General features: G+C 47.2%; 1 protein-coding gene across 1 annotated transcript in view; it reads right to left on the bottom strand.

The window, feature by feature from the left end:
• Positions 1–9,172, bottom strand: part of slc17a8 (solute carrier family 17 member 8) — a 67,225-nt gene extending 58,053 nt beyond the window's left edge. Inside the window, exon 1 of the mRNA XM_078567670.1 lies at positions 9,072–9,172. Coding sequence (XP_078423796.1) covers positions 9,072–9,172 — 101 coding nt within the window. The remainder of the gene's footprint in view (positions 1–9,071) is intronic.
• Between the last annotated feature and the right edge of the window lie 14,378 nt (positions 9,173–23,550).

The raw sequence follows: 23,550 nt of genomic DNA, 5'->3' as shown, positions 1-23,550 counted from the left end.
TCATCATAACTTCCTTACTTTTGTACTCTATGCCTCTATTTATAAAGCCTAGGATCTCAGAACACGTTATTAACTGCTTTGTTAACCTGTCCTTCCACCTTCAAAGGTTTGTGTACAAACCCCAGTTGGGGTTTGAGGTGCAGAAACACAGATGAGATTCCAGGTTTTAGATATAGGAGCACTGAACAGGGGAGCAAAGAAGTGATGCTGAACTTGCACAAGATATTGTAAAGTTCTCTGTCATCGCTTCTCGGCCTTTTGGCTAAGATCAAGTGTTGCAGGGGCGACACCATGGTCCTGCCAAGGCAAGGTCGGGATGGAAGGGCGATAACCAATCGCAATCTGAATCCATACCGTGGGTTACCTATCACCGTCCGAGTCACGGTGAACCACAGCGACGAAGGAGGATCACCTATGGATCGGGGCTTCTTCACCAGGAGGATCCTGTTGAAGGCGTGCGGCTTCCAAGCTACGGAGATCTTCACCCTGCATGACTCCCGCAAAGGTGGTTATTTTGACGTGACGTTCAAGCAAGTGGCAGACTGCGTCCGGCTCCTGAGGGTGTTCGAGGAGAAGAGAGACCTGCCGGAGATGAAGATCCTGACGGCGGAGCCGCACTTTTCTCTGCCGTTGCAACGGGAACGTGAGGTGATGGTGCATGTGTACAACCCCTTCGTCCCTGTCGCCGACGTGGTCACCTTCCTCACCAGGTACTTCGATAAGGTGGGGAGCGGCACCGAGATTCGAGACGACTTGGGGATCTGGACAGGCAAACGCCTGTTTAAGGTCACGCTAAAGACCGATGGTAAGGGAGCCATTTTCCACCCTCCTTCCAGTTTCGCTATCGGGGGAAACCGTGGCTACCTGGTCTACGCTGGGCAACCCAAGCATTGTCGCTCATGCGGCAAGGCTGGTCATGTGGCGGCCAACTGCAGCGCCTCCCTCTGCAAGATCTGCAAACAGGAAGGGCACCAGACAAAAGACTGCAAACAGGCCAAGTGCTGCAACCTGTGTGGCGAGGCAAGTCACCTCTACAGGACCTGCCCCAAACGCTGCCGTACTTACGCACAGGCAGCCAAAGCCGACCACGGGGAAGCAGAAGAAATGTTCCGTGTCACTCCAACCACCAAGGCCCCCAGGGAGCTCAACGGGACAAAGGAGGACACAGAGAGAGACAAGGTGGAGAAAGAGATTGAGGCAACAGAGAGCCAATCAACAGCACTACCCCCTGAACCTTCCAGTCCTCAGGACAGCGAATCAATGGAGGAGGAGGCAGCAGTGGAAAAGCAGCAGGGGGAGTGGCGCACGGTGAAGAACAAGAAAAGTAAGAGGGAGCGAAGAAGAAGCAAAGGCGTTTCCCAGAGAAGCGGCAAGAGGCGTCTCCCATCCGACACGGATGACAAGGGCAGCAGCTCTTCGGATGAGGAAGTGCCAGAGCGGCACCGACAGAAGAGGCGGCAAAGCTCCAGGGCGTTGGAGGACGAGACACCCGAGCTCCAGAAAATTGGAGACAACAAGGAGACCAGCGCACCCCAACTTGGCCTGCAACCTGAGGAGGCCAGTGCACCACAGCCCCTGGAATCTGGGAGCAGTGAGGCAATCATCGCACCCCAGCTCCAGGAAGCCGGGAACAGCAACCCCCCAGAGGGGGTGAGTTTTGGAGAAGCTTCTCCAGCAAAGGTCATCTCAAAATCCGCTCACTACGTGAACCTCCAGATGCCACCGGAGCAGAACACGGCCAAGGAGATCTACCTCAGCCCATCCAAAGTGAAGGAATTTGAGCTCACTACGGGTATGAAGGAGCAGACTAAAGGTCTGGGACTCTCAGAGACAGTGGGTTTGGTAGGAGAATAAATGCTTTAATATGGGTTTAAAGATTGTATCCATAAATGTGCGTAGCATTAAATCTACTACGCGATGTGTTGCGACCTTGGACTACCTAGCCAAGGTCAAAGCTGACCTGTTGTTTCTGCAGGAGTGTGCGATACCGCACCTCAGCTCCTACAGGCAATGGTCACGATGGTGGTCCCACGGGCCATCGATCTGGTCGGGCGGAAACGACTCTCGTTCCTCCGGCCTGGGTATTCTGCTGCGGGGAGGCAACTTCACCGTCTCCGAGGTCAAGGAGGTGGTGGGCGGGCGACTCCTGGTAGCAGACGTAATGTACAAGAACGCTCCACTCCGGTTAATTAACGTGTACGGCCCGGCACAAGGGGCTGAGCGGCTGGAGGTTTTTCAGCAGCTCCCACTGCTGCTGGCGACCTCCAGGCCGGTCATTCTGGGCGGGGACTTCAACTGCATCATCGATGCGGCTGGACGATCCGGCAGGGCCGGAAGCAGATTGGACGCTACGTCCAGATCCCTGATGGAAACAGTTAAGGATGCCAAGCTGCACGACGTCTTCAGCAACCCTGCAGACGGAGCGCAGCGTAGATACACCTGGTCGCGGCCAGACGGGTCCATTCGTTCCAGGATAGACTTCCTGTTTGTGTCCCGTGCATTCACAGTCAGATCCACCGACGTCAAGCCGGTGTTCTTCTCTGACCACTGCCTCCTACTGGCGGACTGCCATTTGGAGGAAGACCTGAGGGTGGGCAGGGGGGCATGGAAGCTAAATGTGCAACTGCTGACCCCAGAGAACATTGAGGAGCTCAAGAGGGATTACAAAGGTTGGAGAACCGTGAAACCCCTCTTTGAGTCCCTGACACACTGGTGGGAAGTGATCAAGGGAAGCATCAAGAGGTTTTTCATCCGCAAAGGCACCCAGAAAGCTAGAAAGGAACAGAGGGAAATGTCCCGACTCCAGGAAAAGATGCAGAATCTGCTCCGGCTGCAGTCGATGGGGGTCGATGTCAAGGAGGAGCTCCAAGAGGTGAAGGGCCAGCAAGCCTCGCACTTTGCCTCGGAGGCCTCCAAGATCATCTTCCGTTCCAGAGTCCGCTCCGTGGAGCAGGATGAGACGTGCTCACGTTTCTTCTTCCAAAAGGTACACAGAGAGCGCTCTGTGATCAGCAGCCTGAAGGAAGAAGACGGCTCAGTAAAGTCATCACGGTCCGACATTCTGAGGATCAGCAAATCCTTTTATGCCGGACTGTATGACGTGAAGCCCACGGACAGCACGGCCTCCCAGTCCTTCCTGTCCTCTATCACGGAGGTCCTAGACCACAGTACGCGGGAGAGCCTAGACAAACCGCTAACTCCTGACGAACTGACTAAGGCCCTCGAGTCCTTCGAGAAGAGTAAAACCCCTGGAAGCGACGGCCTGCCGGCGGAGTTGTATTCGGCTCTGTGGGACTTGATCGGCCCAGACCTGCTAGAAGTGTACGAGAGTATGCTCCTGGCCGGCAGCATGTCAGAATCCATGAGGAAAGGCATCATCACCCTCATCTACAAGCACAAGGGGGAAAGGGAGGAAATTAGAAATTGGCGACCCATTTCACTGTTGAATATGGACTATAAGATTCTGTCCAAGGTCATCGCCAACCGGGTCAAATCCGCTCTGGAATTGGTGATTCACCCTGACCAGACCTGCTCTGTGCCAGGCAGGAAGATCTCTGACAGCCTGGCGCTGCTCAGGGATACGATTGCCTATGTACAGGACAGGGGTGTGGATACCTGCCTCATCAGCTTGGATCAGGAGAAGGCCTTTGACAGAATATCGCACACCTACATGGGGGATGTGCTCTCCAAAATGGGCTTTGGGGAGGGAATTCGAAATTGGATCCAACTGCTCTACACTAACATCAGTAGCGCAGTCTCAATCAATGGGTGGGAAACAGATAGCTTTCCGATTAAATCTGGAGTCAGGCAGGGCTGCCCTCTCTCGCCTGTCCTTTTTGTGTGCTGCATAGAACCCTTTGCCGAGTCCATCAGGAAGGATCCGGGCATAAGAGGAGTGACGATCCCAGGCAGTGGAGGCACTCAGGTAAAAGCCTCCCTGTACATGGACGACGTCGCCGTCTTCTGCTCGGATCCGCTGTCGGTGCGCAGACTGATGCACGTCTGCGACCAGTTCGAACTGGCCTCGGGAGCCAAGGTAAATCGTGGGAAGAGCGAGGCCATGTTCTTTGGGAACTGGGCTGACCGATCCTTTGTCCCCTTCACTGTCAGGGCTGACGGCCTGAAGGTGCTGGGGATATGGTTCGGAGGGACCGGGGCATGCGTTAGAAACTGGAAGGAGCGAGTGGCTATGGTGAAAAGGAAACTGGGCATGTGGGAGCGACGCTCCCTCTCCATTGCGGGTAAGAACCTGGTCATCAGGTGTGAGGTACTCTCGCTGTTGCTGTACGTGGCGCAGGTCTGGCCCATTCCACACTCCTGCGCGATGGCGATCACTCGAGCCATCTTCCGCTTTATCTGGAGGTCGAAAATGGATCGTGTCTGCAGGGACGCGATGTACAAGCCTCTAGATAAAGGGGGAAAAAACGTGCCCAACATCGCCCTCATACTGATGGCCACCTTTGTGTGCGGCTGCATCAAGCGGTGCGTAGACCCTCAGTACGCAAACACCAAGTGTCACTACGTGCTGAGGTTCTACCTGTCCCCGGTGTTGCGAAGGATGGGTCTGGCCACGCTGCCGCGGAACGCTCCAAGTAGTTGGACCGTGCCGTACCACCTGTCCCTGGTGGAAAAATTTATGCAGAAAAACACCTTTGACCACAAGTCCATCAGGCAGTGGTCAGCACGTAACGTCCTAGAGGCCCTGAGGGATAAGGAGAGGGTGGACCCTGTGGGATGGTTCCCCGAGCAGACTGTCAAAGTCATTTGGCAGAATGCCTCATCGCCAGAACTTTCCAACAAGCACCAAGACGTAGCTTGGCTGGTGGTGAGAAAGGCCCTCCCCGTCAGATCCTTCCTACACGCCAGGAGTCTCACCCCCTCTGCACGATGCCCTCGAGGTGGCTGTGGTGGGGAAGAGACCGTTGTTCACCTCCTTGTGGATTGTGCCTTTGCAAAGAAAGTCTGGAGAGAGATGCAGTGGTTGCTGTCGAGGTTCATCCCGAGCAGTTCTGTGACACAGGACTCTGTGCTCTACGGGCTGTTCCCAGGGACACACACCGAGACAAACATCAACTGCAGCTGGAGGATCATCAACTCGGTGAAAGACGCGCTTTGGTCTGCCCGAAACTTGTTGGTCTTCCAGCACAAAGATTTGTCCCCGACCGATTGTTGCGGACTGGCACAATCCAAAGTCCAGGACTACGTGCTGAGGGACGCACTAAAGCTTGGGGCAGCTGCCGCAAAGGCGCAATGGGGAAGGGTCGCTGTCTAAGACCTTTCTACCACAGCGCACCGAGAGACTGGGAACTGTTTAGAGCCCCTCGGGCTGTACAGATCAAAATGAAAGGCTGTAAAGGACTGTAATATTGTTTGTACTGATGCACCTGGTGATACATTTTGTAAAAGTTTAACCTGGATTGTACCCTTGTAATGTTGTTTTTGAAATGGTTTTGAATGTGATTGAAGATTTTTATGAATAAAGTATATTTTTACAAAAAAAAAAAAAAAAATATTGTAAAGTTCTCTGTGCTCTCAATGTAGAAGAGATAGTCAAGCTGCGGAAAGCAGACAGATTCACCAGAGTTACACCCGAAATAGGAGCTTTCAATTCTGAAGGACTGGCTCAAAAATTAGGGCAAATAGCGGGTGGATGTTGGAAATCTGAAATAAAAACAGAAAATGCTGCAAATTCTCAGCAGGTCTGGCAGCATCTGTAGCGAGAGAAACAGGGTTAACATTTCAGGTCTGTGACCTTTCAGTTCTGATGAAAGGTCATCGACTTGAAACATTAACCCTGCTCCTCTCTGCCCAGATGCTGCCACACCTGGCTGAATATTTCCAGCATTTTCTGTTCGCATTACCTTAAATCCCTGTTACTCCAGTTACTGCTCTTAATCGTCTGGTGTTTGTGGCGAATGATTATTGTTTCAGTGTACACCTCGCTCTGTAAACACCAGGGCCCATTTTGAGATGTGCAGGAGCCACTTAACTGGAAGGAAGGGGGATCCCTGGCTGCAGTGAGTTATGTTGTGTTAAAACTCAGAACCTGGAGGTGAAAGGGCAGTGTCCTTCAATGTCTAAAGCACTGCAGTTTAAATCCCTTGACTTAATGATGGGGTCTGTGATCTGTTGCAGTGCATCATTGTACTCACTGTCAACATTCTTTTTAAGTTTCCAAAAAATGAGTTACAATGCCTCTCATGAACAAAAGAACTGGCATTTCTATAGCATTGTTCATAATGCCAGGATGGTCCAAAGCACTTTACAGCCAACTAAGTGCTTTTATAATGTAATCACTGTTATTATGTTGGATGTATGTTGCGCACAGCAAGCTCCCATAAAACAGCAACACAATAATGACCAGATAAAACTGCTTTTTTTTAAATTGATGTTGACTGAGGGGCCAATAATGGCCAGAACTCTGGGGAGAACTTATCTTCTCTCCTGCTTTTACATCCGCCTGACAGGACAGACTCCGTTTAATGTCTTATCCTGAAAGAGGATCTCTAACAATGTAGCACTCCCTCAGTAGTGCCACTGGGAGCCTAAACCTGGATTGTTAGTTCAGGTTGCTGGAGTCGGGCTTCTGACTCAGGAACCAGAGAGGTACACACTGAGCCCCTGCTGACAGCTGATCTAGCTATGAATTATGAATAATATGGCTTGAAGCAGGTTTCAAGAATGCAACATATCCTCAGGTTTGGATAGCATTGATACAATTGCCCCAGTTTTGTCCCAACACATCACAGTCACTTAACATATCAACTTTTCATAAAACCTATATGTTATTAACAACCGTTTGAATTTATATAGTGCCTTTAATTCAGTAAAAAATGTCCCAAGGTGTTTCAAAGGAGCATTGTCAACACAAATTTGACACAAACAAACATACAAACATACGAATTAGGAGCAGGAGAAGGCCATTCGGCCCTTCAAGGCTGCTCCGCCATTTGATTAGAAAAAGCCTATTTCACCCGGCATTTCCAGTTGGCTGCCCATCCAAGTACCAGCTTCTGAGATCAGGCAAGATCTGACATTTTCAGACTAGTGTGGCCATAGATACTATGCGACATGGGGAAAGCTCAGTCAAAGAAATAGGCTTTAAGGAGCCTCTTAAAGGCAGAGAGAGAGAGAAGTCGAGACTCAGAGAGGGTTGGGAGGGAATTCCAGAGCATGGGACCCAGGCAGCTGAAGGCACTGTCAGCAATCGTGGAGCGACTGAAATCAGTGGTGCTTAAGAGGCCAGATTTGGGGAAAGGCAGGTTATCTGGGCTGTGAGGCTGGAGGAGATTACAGAGAAAGGCCTTGGAACCATTTGAAAATGTTTTAAAATCCACGTTGGCCAGTGAACACAAGAGGTGAAGGGTGAATAGGATTTGTTGGGAGCTAGGACATGGGCAGCACTCATGGGCTGGGCTGGAGGATATTACAACCAACAGAGCGGTCCTAACAACAGTCAAAAATATTTAAATAACAGAACACATTTAGAAAGAAGCAATCACCTCAACTTTACGAATGCATTTGCCATTCGTTCATAAATCATACTTTTTTTAATTCATTCATGGGAGGTGGGCTTCGCTGGCCGGGCCAGCATTTATTGCCCATCCCTAATTGCCCTTGAGAAGGTAGTGGTGAGCTGCCTTCTTGAACCGTTGCAGCCCATGTAAAGGGTCGCCTTACGCTGCACAGAGTTCAGTTCCCATGACATCAGCTGTGTGTTGTTAAGATAAATAAATTTTTAAAGGGAACATAAAATGTGGCGGGTTCTCTAATAAACCCTCGGAAGAGACTGATAGTGGACAATAATGACTAAAAAAAAACACAGTTTAGTGTTATTGACAGGAGACATCCCTGGTAAATCATTGCAAATTACATTTCTATTTAAAAGCTTGTGATGCTGTTTCATTACGAACTGCATCGGAGTTCCATTTGTTTTTTTCATATCTATCAATTAACAAAGAGATAGTAATTGAGTTACAGCCACTGACAGCGAAAGGGAGTATTAAATTGAGTTGATTATTCTAATGTACGGTTTCTGAATGGGATTGCGATGGATTCTCTTTGTGTCTTTCAAACTACTAACATTAAAGTCAGGAGAATTACTGCAAGTGAAATATTTCAGTTAAACATGATATTATGAACACTGCTGCTTAATAATGAACAAACACGCAGTCATAATGGGCTGGTAAATATTCTTAGTAGGATCTTAATAATAGTTTTTTTCTCTTGTAATATTACTTAGGAGTCTTTTTAATGAGAAAGTCCTTTACAGGCATTTTATTAATTATGTAATGGAGATGCCTGTCTGTGTTGGTAGAAAAACATATCATAAAATATCGTAAATTGCCCCAAGTTTATAATGTGAGAATGGTTGATGTCTATGTAATTGCCACAACTCCAGAAATCTTACAAACCCATCAATTCTACAATTATCTTTAAACGTATTAGCGGAATATAATTCAGCCGTTATTATAACTCATTGAAGAGATCACTCACTGTCCCAACCAAATAGTTCCCTTTTTAACTATTTCTTTTAGTTAAGAGAAATCTAATCCAAATTAAATCGAGCGACATCAAATAGTGTAGCTCTTGCTTGAAATTTTAAAAATGCTCGGGGGGATGTGGTCTACACAGGTTAGGTTACTTTATAAAATAAAAACATACAGTAGAGTAACATTTATGGGAAGGTCCTGTTCGCTTTTTTTGGGTAGAAATTGTAGATCTTGTACATAAATCTTTAAAACCCCACAACGCGAGTGTCAGGCAGCTAAGAGTTAACCTGTAGGCATTTCTACCTTTTTGTCTCAATATTATAGTTTTAAAAATGTTGTTTTAAAATTTTATGACAAGTACTGGCAGTCAGATTGTGACCCAGCCAAATCTTGTTCTATCAATGCGAACTTCCACCTGCTCTGCAACCTGTACAATCCATCCACAGTCTTTACTCCCCAGCTCTCTGCGTGGATTAGACACTGTGGAGAGGGTGCTAACTTTGTATTACAGCTCCTCTCCAGAAACTTCCAACATTAGGATATTTGTGAACATGAAAAGCGATCATTCTCTCCCTGTACCTTCGAATGTGACCCAGTGAGTCTCCCACCGCGTACTTGGCTTCCTCTTTGACTGGTTTGAAGAGTGATTCCTTCAGAATGGCAAATCCTTTGAAGGGCATCTTTGCCGGCCTGAGGAGGGGAGAGAGGGACAGTGCCCACCTCTGTCTGTCTGCTTTCCAACTACTTGGTTAGACTCCACCAGGATCTATTGCAGCAGGGCCACCGCAGTCCTCGCCTTGTGTTCCATGGTCCCTCAGAGAGAAGGTTGCCAGTTGCTGTCTTTATTCAGATAGTTTGTCCATGTTTCTTTCACCCTCCCCGCACTTTCCCCTCCTCCACCTGTCCCTCCTCTTCCAACTAGTTCCTGCGGGAAGTTTGGGGCGAGAGACTTGTCTAGCGATCTAGAGAAGACACCAAGTGCGGGTTTCACCATCCATGGCGCAATCCCTGGGGCTCCTTGGAGATGTGCCCCTGATCTCGAACATGGGAGAGTGGGGAGGGGGGTCAACCCTGCCCCCTGCCACCTGCCCCCAAGAAATGTCAAAGAATCGCTGATACTTCAACCATCACACAATCCAGTATCCACTCAGCTGCTGCCGAGAGCTCTTGCTACCTGTTCGCCTGCTTTCTGATGGATCAGAACGCAAGAGGCAGTGCATGGAGAGAGAGAGAGACTGAGAGAGAGAGAGAGAGGAAGGGGGAATGACTTTATCAAAAATTGACAGCTTTGTAGTCGGTCTAAATGACGCAGGCTGTAGCCCAATGCTAGTAACCTGGCCTTATTGTGACTGTAACTGATAGTCAGGATAGAAGAAGCTCATTATTAAAGCCCCACACCCCTTTCAACAGAGGATGTGTGAATCTTCTGGAACTCAGGACACCTCATCAATCTCTCGGCCACATCCCACAGCAAACCCCCCCCCGCCCCCAAAATAATTAGTTACTTCATGGTGATAATTCAGAACCATTCACCTCCCACCCCCTCCCCTCTTTATTTGTGCACCATTTATCTTAAGAATGAACTCAGCCTGTGATAAGGTGACGTAAAAATTGCATATTTACATAGTCCATTTAAAAAAAAGGTAGGAAACAAAACGTTTCTCAACGTGTGGGAAATTGCCCGAAGTTAGTTCATTTTTCCGAGCCTCTTTTGACATTTAAGCCAGGCTGCAATTCACTGGAATTGAAACATTGCTGGTGAATTTGATTACTTTATATTTCTGAATGATTGTTCCAAGATCCTCTGAAGTTAGGGAAGGAGAATACAAAATAGATCGAGGGTTTTCAGTTTGTCTCTTTTCCCGACTTTTACTTACTTTTTTTTTACAGAATATATATATATGTATACATAAATATATTCAAAATGCAACTTACATTTATATAGCACTTTTAACATTATGAAACATCCCAAACTCCTTCTCAGGAGGATAATTTGACATGAAGCCACATCAGGAGTTATTAGGACAGATGCACAAACGCTTGGTCAAAGGGGTGGGTTTTAAGGTGTATTTTAAAGGAGGAGAGAGAAGTGGAGAGGCTTACAGAGTTAATTCTAGAGTCTAGGGCCTGGGCAGTTGAAGGCACAGCCACCAGTGGTGGCCTGATTAAAATCGGGTAGGAGCAAGAGGCCAGAATTAGATGAGCTCAGAGATCAGCTGATTGGTGAGTACTGGGTAAGTGTTTTTCTCCAATTTTTTTCTCCAGTTTTTGCCCAGTTTATAATAGATTAAGCAAAGGAAAGGTAAGGGTTTTAGTTTTTTATTTAAAGTACATAAATAATTTAACATTTTTTTTACTGTCTTCAACTTAAAGTAAGGGCTTTTTTTCGACTAGAGGCACGGCAGGGCAGCTCTGTCCCGTATTATGTGCCGCCTGCAACATGTGGGAAGTCCTAGATGCCCCTTGCGCTCTGACCAACCACGTGTGCAGGAAGTGCCACCAGCTGCAGCTACTTGAGCTCCGAGTTTCGAGGCTTGAGGGGCAGCTGGAGGCACTGAGGCACATCCGCGAGGCTGAGAGTTTCGTAGATAGCACGTTTTTAGACATGGCCACCCCACATCTTACAGAAGTGCAGACAGAGAGGGAATGGATGACCGTCAGTCAGAAGAAAGGTGTCAGGCAGGTAGTCAGGAAATTCCCAGGGTGCATCTCGCTCAAGAACCGTTTTTATGTGTTGGAAAATGGTGAGAGTGACGGTTCCTCTGTGGAGTGCAGCCAAGATCATGGCACTGTGAGTGGCTCAGCTGCACAGGGGGGGAGGAAAAAGAGGGGAAGAGTAATAGTGGTAGGAGACTCAATAGTAAGGGGGACAGACGGGCGTTTCTGCGGCCATAGATGTGACTCCAGGATGGTATGTTGCCTCCCTGGTGCCGGGGTCAAGCATGTCACTGAACAGCTGCAGGGCATTCTAAAGGGGGAGGGCAAACAGACAGAGATCATGGTACATATTGGTACCAACGACATAGGTAGCAAGACGGATGTGGTCCTGCAAGCAGAATTTAGGGAGCTAGGAAACAGATTTAAAAACAGGACCTCAAAGGTATTAATCTCTGGATTACTTCTGGTGCCACACGCTAGTGAGTATAGAAATAGGTTACTCCAGATGAATGCGCGGCTGGAGAGATGGTGCAGGAGGGAGGGCTTTAGATTTCTGGGACATTGGGACCATTTCTGTGGGCAGTGGGACCTGTACAAGGCGGACGGGTTGCACCTGAACCGGAATGGGACCAACATCCTTGCGGGGAGGTTTGCAAGCACTGTTGGGGAGGGTTTAAACTAACTTGGCACGGGGATGGGATCCTGAGAGGAGGTTCAGCAGGGGGAGATGCACAGCCAAAATTAGAAGAGAGAGCAACTGAGTCTGGAAGGCATAGAAATTATAGTCCAGTTAAGGCACAAGGGAGTTTAACAAGGTTGGATGGTGTTTATTTTAATGCAAGGAGTCTGACGAATAAGGCAGATGAGTTGAGGGCACAAATTTACACATGGAAGTATGATGTCATTGCTGTCACAGAGATGTGGTTGAGAGAGGGGCAGGATTGGCAGCTCAATATTTCAGGGTATAGGGTCTTCAGGCGAGACAGGGAAGGTGGTAAAAGAGGAGGGGGTATTGCAATATTGATCAAGGAATCAATTGCAGCAGTAAGGAGGGATGACATCTTAGAAGGCTCCTCAAATGAAGCAATATGGGTAGAACTGATAAACAAAAAAGGAGTAATCACATTGTTGGGAGTGTACTATAGGCCCCCAGTCAGAGAGAAATAGAAGAGCAGATATGTAGGCAAATTTCAAAGAAATGTAAAAATAATAGGGTAGTAATAGTGGGGGATTTCAACTTCCCCAACATTAACTGGGTTAGTCATAGTGTGATAGGTTTAGGGGGAGCGGAATTCTAAAAATGCATCCAGGAGAGCTTTTTAAGCCAGTACGTAAAAGAGAGGGGTGGTCCTGGACTTAATTTTAGGGAATGAAGCCGGGCAAGTGGTAGAGGTATCAGTGGGGAAGCATTTTGCAGATAGTGATCATAACTCAGTTATATTCAAGGTTGTTATGGAAAAGACAATGATGGGCCAGAAATCAGAGATCTAAATTGGGGGAAGGCCGATTTTAATAAGATCAGATATGATTTGGCCAGAGTGGACTGGAAGCAGCTACTTTTAGGTAAATCTCCGTCAGAGCAGAGCGACTCATTCAAGAAGGAAATAGGGAGAGTACAGGGCCAACATATTCCAGTAAAGACAAAGGGTGGGACCAACAAATCCAGGGAACCCTGGATATCGAGTGATTTACAGGATTGGATAAAGGGAAAAGAGGAGGCTTATGGCAGGTACTGAGGGCTCAAAACAGCGGAAGCCCTAGAGGAGTATAGAATGTGTAGAGGGGAACTTAAAAAGGAAATTAGGAGAGCAAAAGTGGGGCATGAAAAACATTGGCAGGTAAAATAAAGGAAAATCCAAAGTTATTTTACAAGTACGTTAAGAGTAAGAGGATAACTAGGGAAAGAGTAGAGCCCATTAAGGACCACAGTGGTAATTTGTGTGTGGAGCCAGAAGACATAGGTAGGGTTCTAAATGAATATTTGTGTTGGTGTTCACAAGTGAGAGGGACGAAGTGGGTATGGAAATCAGGCAGAAGGACTGTGACTGGAGGACAGCTAATGTGCTACCGTTATTCAAGAAGGGAGGAAGGGATAAATCAGGGAACTACAGGCCAGTCAGTCTAACCTCAGTGGTGGGGAAATTATTGGAAGCAATTCTGAGGGACAGAATTAATCTACTCTTGGAGAGGCAGGGATTAATCAAGGACAGTCAGCATGGTTTTGTTAAGGGGTGGTCATGTCTGACCAATTTGATTGAATTTTTTGAAGAGGTGACCAGGCGTGTAGATGAGGGCAATGCATTTGACATAGTCTACTTGGACTTCAGCAAGGCTTTTGATAAGGTCCCGCATGGGAGACTGATAATGAAGGTAAGAGCCCATGGGATCCAAGGCAACTTGGCAAATTGGATCCAGAATTGGCTGAGTGGCAGGAAGCAGGGGGTGATGGTCGAGGGGTGTTTTTGTGACTGGGTACCTGTGCCCAGTGGGGTTCCACAGGGATCGGTGTTGGGTCCCTTGCTGTTTGTGGTATATATAAACGATTTAGACTTGAATGTCGGAGGGTTGATCAGTAAGTTCGCGGATGACATGAAAATTGGTGGGGTGGTAAATAGTGAGGAGGATAGCCTTAGATTACAAGGGGACATAGACGGGCTGGTCAGATGGGCTGATCAGTGGCAAATGGAATTTAATCCGGATAAGTGTGAGGTGATGCACTTGGGCAGAACAAACAATGCACGGGAATACACGATGAATGTTAGGACCCTGGGAAGTACCAGGATCAGAGGGACGTTGGTGTGCATGTCCACCAGTCCCTTAAGGTAGTGGCACAGGTAGATAAGGTGGTTAAGAAGGCATTTGGGATAATTGCCGAGGCATAGAATATAAGAGCAGTGAGGTTATACTGGAACTGTATAAAACGCTGGTTAGGCCACAGCTAGTGTATTGTGTGCAGTTCTGGAATTCACATTATAGGAAGGATATGATTGCACTAGAGAGAGTGAAGAGGAGATTTACCAGGATGTTGCCTGGATTGGAGAATTTTAGTTATGAGGAGAGATTGGAAAGACTGGGGTTATTTTCCTGGGAGCAGAGGAGATTGAGGGGGAACATAATTGAGGTGTATAAAATTATATGGGGCATAGATAGGGTAGACAGGAAGGAACTTTTCCCCTTGGTGGAGGGATCAATAACCAGGGGGCATAGATTTAAGGTAAGGGGCAGGAGGTTTAGAGGGGATGTGAGGAAGAATTTTTTTCACCCAGAGGGTGGTGGGAATCTGGAACTCACTGCCTGAAAGGGTGGTAGAGGCAGAAACCCTCATAACTTTTAAGAAGTATTTGGATGTGCACTTGCAATGCCATGGCACACAAGGCTATGGGCCTAGTGCTGGAAAATGGGATTAGAATAGTTAGGTACTTGTTTGACCTGCACAGACTCGATGGGCCGAAGGGCCTTTTTCTGTGCTGTAGACCTCTATGACTCTATGACTCTATTCCGGTAGGTTGTAGGGCTGGAGGTGATCACAGAGATATGGAGGGGGGCGAGGCCTTACAAAATAGTGAACAACGCTGTCAATTTTCCCCGTACAATATAGCTAACAGCAAACCCGCAGTCATGAAATAGTGCCACATGTTGGTAAAAGGTAGCGTAAAAGATTAACACAGTGATTAAATTGTTCATTTGTGATTTCCACACCCAGGCTTGAATTTTACCCTTGACAGGTGCGCGTGATCGGCGGACCCGGGAGTGCTCAGGATACAGACCTCCGACTGCGATCGGCACCCGCTCGCCACTTCACGCTGGATGGTCAATTAATGGGCAGCCAGAATGAAATGTGCACTGGAAAGCTGCTGGGGCGGGAAGAGGGTGGATGGCGATGTTTCCGTGGGCGCGGGTGAGAGCTGCGAGAAAACTCTCTGAGAGCGGACGGCTGCCTCAGGGAGCTGAAGGCCTGAAAATCTCCAAATAAAGTTTTAAACAATGGGCAAAAAAATGTCCAGGCGTCACAATTAGGCACCTGAAAATATACCTGATAAAAATGTTCTCCATACGTTTCTATTTTTTAAAATTCACAATGGAAATCTCATCCCGCCCTCGGGTGAGGTTTGATGAAATATGCTGAATCACCCATCCACCAACCGTAATGTTGGATGAGCCACGAAAAATCGGAGGCAATTGCACCATTAATGGGTTTAATTGCCCTCTTAACTGTCGGCAGGCACACTTCTGACTTTTACGCGTGCCTGCCGTGCGAAATATCGGGACGCTCGCCCGATGCCTTCTTGCATAATTTTATGCCGGATCAGGCCAGGCACACGCCCGCCCACGGCAAGAAAAATTCAGCCCCCTAGCCTCTGATGGTCATTTTGTCCTTCAGTGCAGGTTTGGACCAGTCTGTCTCCTGCTCCTCTTTACTGCCCACTTGTGGTAGGTGAGGCACCCTACACCAGAGGCTTTCAAACTTTTCTGACCCTTGCAATGAATAAAATCTGGCAGGGTCTAAAGATGATACCTCCAGTTTCCTCAACCCTGTTCCCAATGGTAGTTGCGAGACTGGATGTCGGGCAAACAGTTTAGCAAAAAGAGGAAGGGTAGGGGGTCGAGAGAGGTGGTGGAGAGGTGAAGCCAGGAGTCAGTGTACAAGTGAAAACTGGGCCCTATGTTAATATTAAAGGAGTGCAAGGCCAAAGAGACCTGGAGGAGGTTATGTACAATCTTCGAAAGTGACAGGACAGGTTAACAAAGTAGTTCATTAGGTATATGGGATCCAGGGTTTTATAAATAGTGGAATAGAATACAAAAGCCAAAAAGTTATTACGAGAAGGATTGAACATAAAAGTAAGGATGTTATGCTTCAGTTATACAAGGCATTGGTGAGACCACATCTCGAATACTGCGTGCAGTTTTGATCTCCTTACTTAAGGAAGGATGTAAATGCATTGGAGGTGGTTCAAAGGAGGTTTACTAGATTGATACCTGGAATGAGTGGGTTGTCTTATGAGGAAAGGTTGGACAGACTGGGTTTGTTTCCACTGGAGTTTAGAAGAGTGAGGGGTGATTTGATTGGTATACAATCCCAGCTTGAACGGCCTTGACAAGGTGGACGTGGAAAGGATGTTTCCTCTTGTGGGTGAGTCCAGAACTAGGGGGCACTGTTTTAAAATTAGGGGTCACCCTTTTAGGACAGAGATGAGGAGAATTTTTTTCTCTCTGAGGATTGTGCTACTTTGGAACTCTCTGCCTCAGAAGGTGGTGGAGGCGGGGTCATTGAATATTTTTACAGCGGAGGTATATTCTTGTTAGGCAAGGGAATCAAAGATTATTGGGGTTAGATGGGAATGTGGAAATCGAAACACAAGAAGATCAACCATGACTTTATTGAATGGCGGAGCAGGCTCGAGGGGCCGAATGGTCTACTCCTGTTCCTATTCCTTATATTCTTATGGTTTTATGCTGAACTAATATAAACCATGAGTTTGGCCCCAGTATTGTGTCCCTTTCTGAGCACCATATATTAGGAAGGACATGAGGGCTTTGGGGAAGGTACAGAACTGATTTACGAGATTGGTTCCAGGGATGAGGGATGGCAGTTACATGGAGAGACTGGAGAAGCTGGGATTGTTCTCCTTAGAACAGAGAAGGTTAAGATTTGATAGCGACTTTTAAAATGATGAAACATTTAGATAGTGTAAATAAAAAGAAACGGTTCCAATGACTGAAGGGTTGATAACCAGAGGGTTCAGACTTAAAGAGGCTGTTAGAAGAACCAGAGGTGGAACGAGAACAAGTTTCATTACACAACATGTCCTCACAGTTTGGAAAGTTCTACCTGACAGGCTGATGGATGCAGATTCAATAGCAACCTACAAAAGGGAATTGGATAAATACTTGAAAGAGAAAAAATGCAGGGATATGGAAAAAGAGTAGGGGACTGGGACTAATTGGGCTGCTCTTTGAAAGAGCCAGCACAGACTCAATGGGCTGAGTGGCCTCCTTCTGTGTCTAATATGATTCTATGTCTGTCAGTGATAAGGTAGACAAAGAAAAGCTGATTCCATTAGCCGATGGTCCAAAGAGTAGGGGCCACAGATTTAAGGTTCTGGGCAAGTGATGCAGGGGGGATGTGAGGAAGAATTTTTCTTTCACAGCAAGTGGTAATGACCTGGAACTCACGCCAACGAGGGTGGTGGAAGCAGAAAATAGGATCATAAGAAATAGGAGCAGGAGTAGGCCATTTGCCACATGACCCCTCAACCCCAACCCTGAGCCTGCTTTGCCATTCAATGAGATCATAGCCAATCTGATCGTGGCCTCCTGCCTGCCTCTCGCACCACCCCACCACAGGCAACCTTTGGCTCCCTTGTCAATCAAAAATCTGTCCAACTCAGGCTTGAATATATTCAATGACCCAGCCTCCACTGCAGATGATCAATGATTTCAAAGGGAAATTACATGAGTATTTGAGGAAGATAAACTTGCAGGGCTAACAGGATAGAACAGGAGAGTGGGACTGATTGGACTGCTCTATAGAGAGCCAACGTAGACTCAAGTTCTAAACCTTTTGCAGATCCGTGATTCGAGGTTCCTGTTCTTGTTCCAGTTTTCAATGCTTTCTTCTCCATATCTCTAGTTTCAGAGAGTTTGACCTCTCCATCTCCTACCTCACCATCCCAAACATCACATGATCAAGTGTCCTGTCAATAACCCTCCAGGAATCTATTGATTCAGCTTTGGTAGCGTTAGTATTAAAGAGTATCAAAGAGTTCGTACTAAAGAATGTTTCCAGCACAAAACAGCACATTTGACTCAGTTGGTCAATGCTGGTGTTTATGTTTCACATGAGCCTCCATCCAGCCTTCTTTATCTAACCTATCAACATACCATTCCATCCTTCCTCCCTCATGTGATTATGACTTTCCCTTCATTGCTACCTGCCTCAACCATGCCTGGTGATAGCAAGTCCCACATTCTATCCACCCTCTTGGCAAAGAAACATAGGAAAACTCACAGCACAAGGAGGCCATTCAGCCCATCGTGCCTGTGTCAGCCGACAACCAGCTTTCAGCCCATGACTCTGTAAGTTATGGCACTTCAAGTGCATATCCAAGTGTTTTTAAATGCGATGAGGGTTTCTGCCTCGATCACCCTTTTAGAAAGTGAGTTCCAGACCCCCACAAATCTCTGGGTGAAAAAATTACTCAACTGCCCTCTAATCCTTCTAACAATTATTTAAGTCTATATTCCCCCAGTGGTTATTGACCTCTCTGCTAAGGGAGATAGGTCCTCCCTATCCACTTTATCCAGGCCCTTCATAATTTTATTCACCTCAATTAAATCTCCCCTCAGCCTCCTCAGTTCCAGAGAAAACAACCCCCAGCCTATCCAAAACAAAACAAAAACAGAATTACCTGGAAAAACTCAGCAAGTCTGGCAGCATCGGCGGAGAAGAAATCAGTCAACGTTTCGAGCCTTCATGGCCCTTCGGCAGAACTGCAGCATAGTTTCAACAAGGGAGAAATATAAATTGGTTTAAGGTGGGTGGGGGGGGGTGGGGGGGAAGAGACACATTGAGGGTGTGGTGTGAGCAGATAATAATCAAAAGATGTCACAGACAAAAGGGTCAAAGAGGTGTTGAAGGTGGTTGTCTTTGTCTGAGAAAAGTGCTAATTAAGAATGGAAAACAGGATATTCAAAGTACAGCTCTAATGGGGGTGGGGTGGAAAGACTAAAGGTTTTAGTTTTAGATTTAAAAATAATGGAAATAGGTGGGGAAAGAAGAATCTATATAAATTATTGAAAAAAAAGCGGGGGGGGAGGGAAAGAAACGGGGTGGGGATGGGGGGAGGGGGAGTTTAAGATCTAAAGTTGTTGAATTCAATATTCAGCCCAGAGGGCTGTAAAGTGCCTAGTCGGAAGATGAGGTGCTGTTCCTCCAGTTTGCGTTGGGCTTCACTGGAACAATGCAGCAAGCCAAGGACAGACATGTTGGCAAGAGAACAGGGTGGAGTGTTAAAATGGCAAGCGACAGGGAGGTTTGGGTCTTTCTTGCGGACAGACCGCAGGTGTTCCGCAAAACAGTCGCCCAGTTTGCGTTTGGTCTCTCCAATGTAGAGGAGACCGCATTGGGAGCAACGAATGCAGTAGACTAAGTTAGGGGAAATGCAAGTGAAATGCTGCTTCACTTGAAAGGAGTGTTTGGGCCCTTGGACGGTGAGGAGAGAGGAAGTGAAGGGGCAGGTGTTGCATCTTCTGCGTGGGCATGGGGAGGTGCCATAAGTGGGGGTTGAGGAGTAGGGGGTGATGGAGGAGTGGACCAGGGTGTCCCGGAGGGAACGATCCCTACGGAATGCCGTCAAGGGGGGTGAAGGGAAGATGTGTTTGGTGGTGGCATCATGCTGGAGTTGGCGGAAATGGCGGGACCTGGAAAAATTTATTAATTTTGCTTCCAATCTCCACCCCTCCATCATCTTCACATGGTCCATCTCTGACACTTCTCTTCCCTTCCTTGACCTCTCTGTCTCAATTTCTGATGATAGACTGTCCACCAATATCCATTACAAGCCTACCGACTCCCACAGCTACCTCGACTACAGCTCCTCACACCCCGCTTCCTGTAAAGACTCCATCCCATTCTCTCAGTTCCTTCGCCTCCGTCGCATCTGTTCTGATGACGCTACCTTCAAAAACAGCTCCTTTGACATGTCCTCCTTCTTCCTTAACCGAGGTTTTCCATCCACGGTCGTTGACAGGGCCCTCAACCATGTCCGGCCCATATCCCGCGCATCCTCCCTCACGCCTTCTCCTCCTTCCCAGAAACATGATAGGGTCCCCCTTGTCCTCACTTATCACCCCACCAGCCTCCGCATTCAAAGGATCATCCTCCGCCATTTCCGCCAACTCCAGCATGATGCCACCACCAAACACATCTTCCCTTCACCCCCCTTGACGGCATTCCGTAGGGATCGTTCCCTCCGGGACACCCTGGTCCACTCCTCCATCACCCCCTACTCCTCAACCCCCACTTATGGCACCTCCCCATGCCCACGCAGAAGATGCAACACCTGCCCCTTCACTTCCTCTCTCCTCACCGTCCAAGGGCCCAAACACTCCTTTCAAGTGAAGCAGCATTTCACTTGCATTTCTCCTAACTTAGTCTACTGCATTCGTTGCTCCCAATGCGGTCTCCTCTACATTGGAGAGACCAAACGCAAACTGGGCGACCGTTTTGCGGAACACCTGCGGTCTGTCCGCAAGAAAGACCCAAACCTCCCTGTCGCTTGCCATTTTAACACTCCACCCTGTTCTCTTGCCAACATGTCTGTCCTTGGCTTGCTGCATTGTTCCAGTGAAGCCCAACGCAAACTGGAGGAACAGCACCTCATCTTCCGACTAGGCACTTTACAGCCCTCTGGGCTGAATATTGAATTCAACAACTTTAGATCTTAAACTCCCCCTCCCCCCATCCCCACCCCGTTTCTTTCCCTCCCCCCCCGCTTTTTTTTCAATAATTTATATAGATTCTTCTTTCCCCACCTATTTCCATTATTTTTAAATCTAAAACTAAAACCTTTAGTCTTTCCACCCCACCCCCATTAGAGCTGTACTTTGAATATCCTGTTTTCCATTCTTAATTAGCACTTTTCTCAGACAAAGACAACCACCTTCAACACCTCTTTGACCCTTTTGTCTGTGACATCTTTTGATTATTATCTGCTCACACCACACCCTCAATGTGTCTCTTCCCCCCCACCCCCCCCCACCCACCTTAAACCAATTTATATTTCTCCCTTGTTGAAACTATGCTGCAGTTCTGCCGAAGGGCCATGAAGGCTCGAAACGTTGACTGATTTCTTCTCCGCCGATGCTGCCAGACTTGCTGAGTTTTTCCAGGTAATTCTGTTTTTGTTTTGTTTTGGATTTCCAGCATCCGCAGTAGCTTTTAGCTTTTTGTTTTTACCCCAGCCTATCCATCTTTCCTTATAGTTGAAATTCTCCACTCCAGACAACAACCTTATAAATCACACCTTTCCTATGTGTAGTGATCAGAGCTGTACTTACAACTCTAGTTGTGGCCTAACTAAGGTTTTATACAGCTGTAATATAACTTCCTTGCTCTTATACCATAGGCCTTGACTAATAAAGGAAAATAGCCAGTGTGCCTTCTTAACCACCTTTAGCTACCTGCCCGGCTATCTTCAGGGATCTGTGGGCATTCACCTCAAGCGTTCCTCTATATTTCTCAGTATCCTACCATTTTTTGTGTATTCCCTTGCCCTGTTTGCCCTCCCCAAATGCAATACCTCACACTTCTCCAGACTAAATTCCATTTGCCACCTTTCTGCCCACTTGACCAGTCCATTGATATTTTCCTGCAGTCTATAGCTTTCTTCCTCACTACCAGCCACCTGACCAATTTGTGTATCATCTACAAATTTCTCAACCCTACCCCTAACGTTTAAGTTTGAAAAGTACAGGACCTTGGGGTTTCTCCCAAGTTGAATTTATTAGTAACTATCCTATATTTATGGCCCCTGGTTCTGTTCTTGGCTGCATCTTCTCCATGTCTACCTGATCAAGCTCTTTGATAATCATAAGGACAAAGGCTAGTATGTGAGTACAGCAAGCAATTAGGAAGGCTAATAAAATATTATCATTTATTGCGAGGGGAATTGAACACAAAAGTGGGGAGGTTATGCTTCAGTTATACAGGGCACTAGTGAGACCACATCTGAAGTACTGTGTACAGTAATTGGTCACCTTATTTAAGGAAGGGTGTAAATGTGTTAGAAGCAGTTCAGAGAAGGTTTACCAGACTAATACCAGGAATGGGCAGGTTGTCTTATGAGGAAAGGTTTGACAGGTTAGGCTTGTATCTGCTAGAGTTTAGAAGAGTAAGAGGTGACTTGATTGAAACCTTTAAAATCCTGAGGGGTGGATGTGGAGAGGATGTTTCCTCTTGTGGGAAAATCTAGAACTAGGGTTTAAAAATAAGGGATCGCTCATTTCAGACAGAGATGAGGTGAAATTTTTTCACTCAGAGGGTCGTGAGACTTTGGAACTCTCTTCCTGAATAGGTGGTGGAAGCAGAGTCTTGAATATTTTTAAGGCAGAGGTGGATAGATTCTTAGTAAGCGAGGGGGTGATAGGTTATTGGGGATGCAGATTTCAGGTTACTATCAGATCAGCCATGACCTTATTAAATGGCGGAGTAGGTTCAAGGGGCTGAAAGGCCTACTCCTGCTCCTAGTTCATATGTAAGACATCTATTAGGCCACCCTGCAGCTTTTTCTGGGCTTGTATTTAGTGTTTGCAATTCTGTATTTTCTGTATACCTTCTTGAACATAGAATCATACGTCACAGGAGACCATTCAGCCCATCGTGCTTGTGCTGGCTCTTTGAAAGAGATATCCAATTAGCCCCACTCCCCCTTTCTTATCACATCATCCTGCAATGCTTTTCTTTTCAAGGATACGTCCTATTGCATTCTGCAAGCAATCATTGAATCAGTTTCCACTGCCCATTTAGGCAGTGCGCTGCAGGTCAGAACAAAACACTACGGAAAACAATTCTCATTTGTCCCCTTGAGCTTTTGTTTTGCCAATTACCTTAAACATCTTGGTTCTGATTACCAGTCAGTAGAATGTTTCTCCTTATTTATTGTAACAAAACACTTGATAGTTTTGAACAGCTCTATTAAAACACTCTTTACCTGGAGAATGGTGAAAATGTGGAACTCACTACCACAAGGAATAGTGGAGGCAACCAGCAAGCTCTAGTCCAAAGGGACTGGAGTACAAGAATAAAGAAGTCTTGCTACAATTGTGCAGGGCTTCGGTGAGATCACAGCTGGAATACTGTGAGCAATTTTGGTCTCCATATCTAAGGAAGGACATACTGTACTTGCATTGGAGGTGGTACATCAAAGGTTCACTAGATTGGTTCCTGGGTTGAGAGGCTGAGTAAATTGGGCCTAGACTCTCTTGAATTTAGAAGAATAAGAGATGATCTCATTGAAATGTACAAGATTCTGATGGGGCTTGACAGGGTTGACTCCGAGGCCTGGGTTTTGTTGAAGCTGTCCCGGTGATGGACTGAAAAGCCAGCAGCAACCCCACCTTAGCTGTTTGGGGGAGTCCCGGACAGATTTTCTGCTCGTGTTACAGCTAACGAGCCAATCAGGTGGCTGATTGCCATCTTCAGTGCCAGCAGTGTCAGTGGGAGCAGTGGGGACTGCATCCAGCTCAGAGGTACATCGATTGGCATCAGCCTTGCAGCAAGGTACGGGGTGCCTGAGGTCACCGGAGCCAGTCAGGCAGGCCCCGATGAGGTGGGAAGAGACGGCGGTGGTTGGTGAGGGTGGGAGAGGAAAGGGGGTTTGTTGCCTTGGGGGCGGCC

The sequence above is a fragment of the Cetorhinus maximus genome, chromosome 22 (genome assembly GCF_964194155.1).
Source record: "Cetorhinus maximus chromosome 22, sCetMax3.hap1.1, whole genome shotgun sequence".
NCBI classification, from domain to species: Eukaryota; Metazoa; Chordata; class Chondrichthyes; order Lamniformes; family Cetorhinidae; genus Cetorhinus; species Cetorhinus maximus.
The sequence above is the reverse complement of the archived record's forward strand: the minus strand, read 5'-3'. Positions and strand labels throughout refer to the sequence as shown.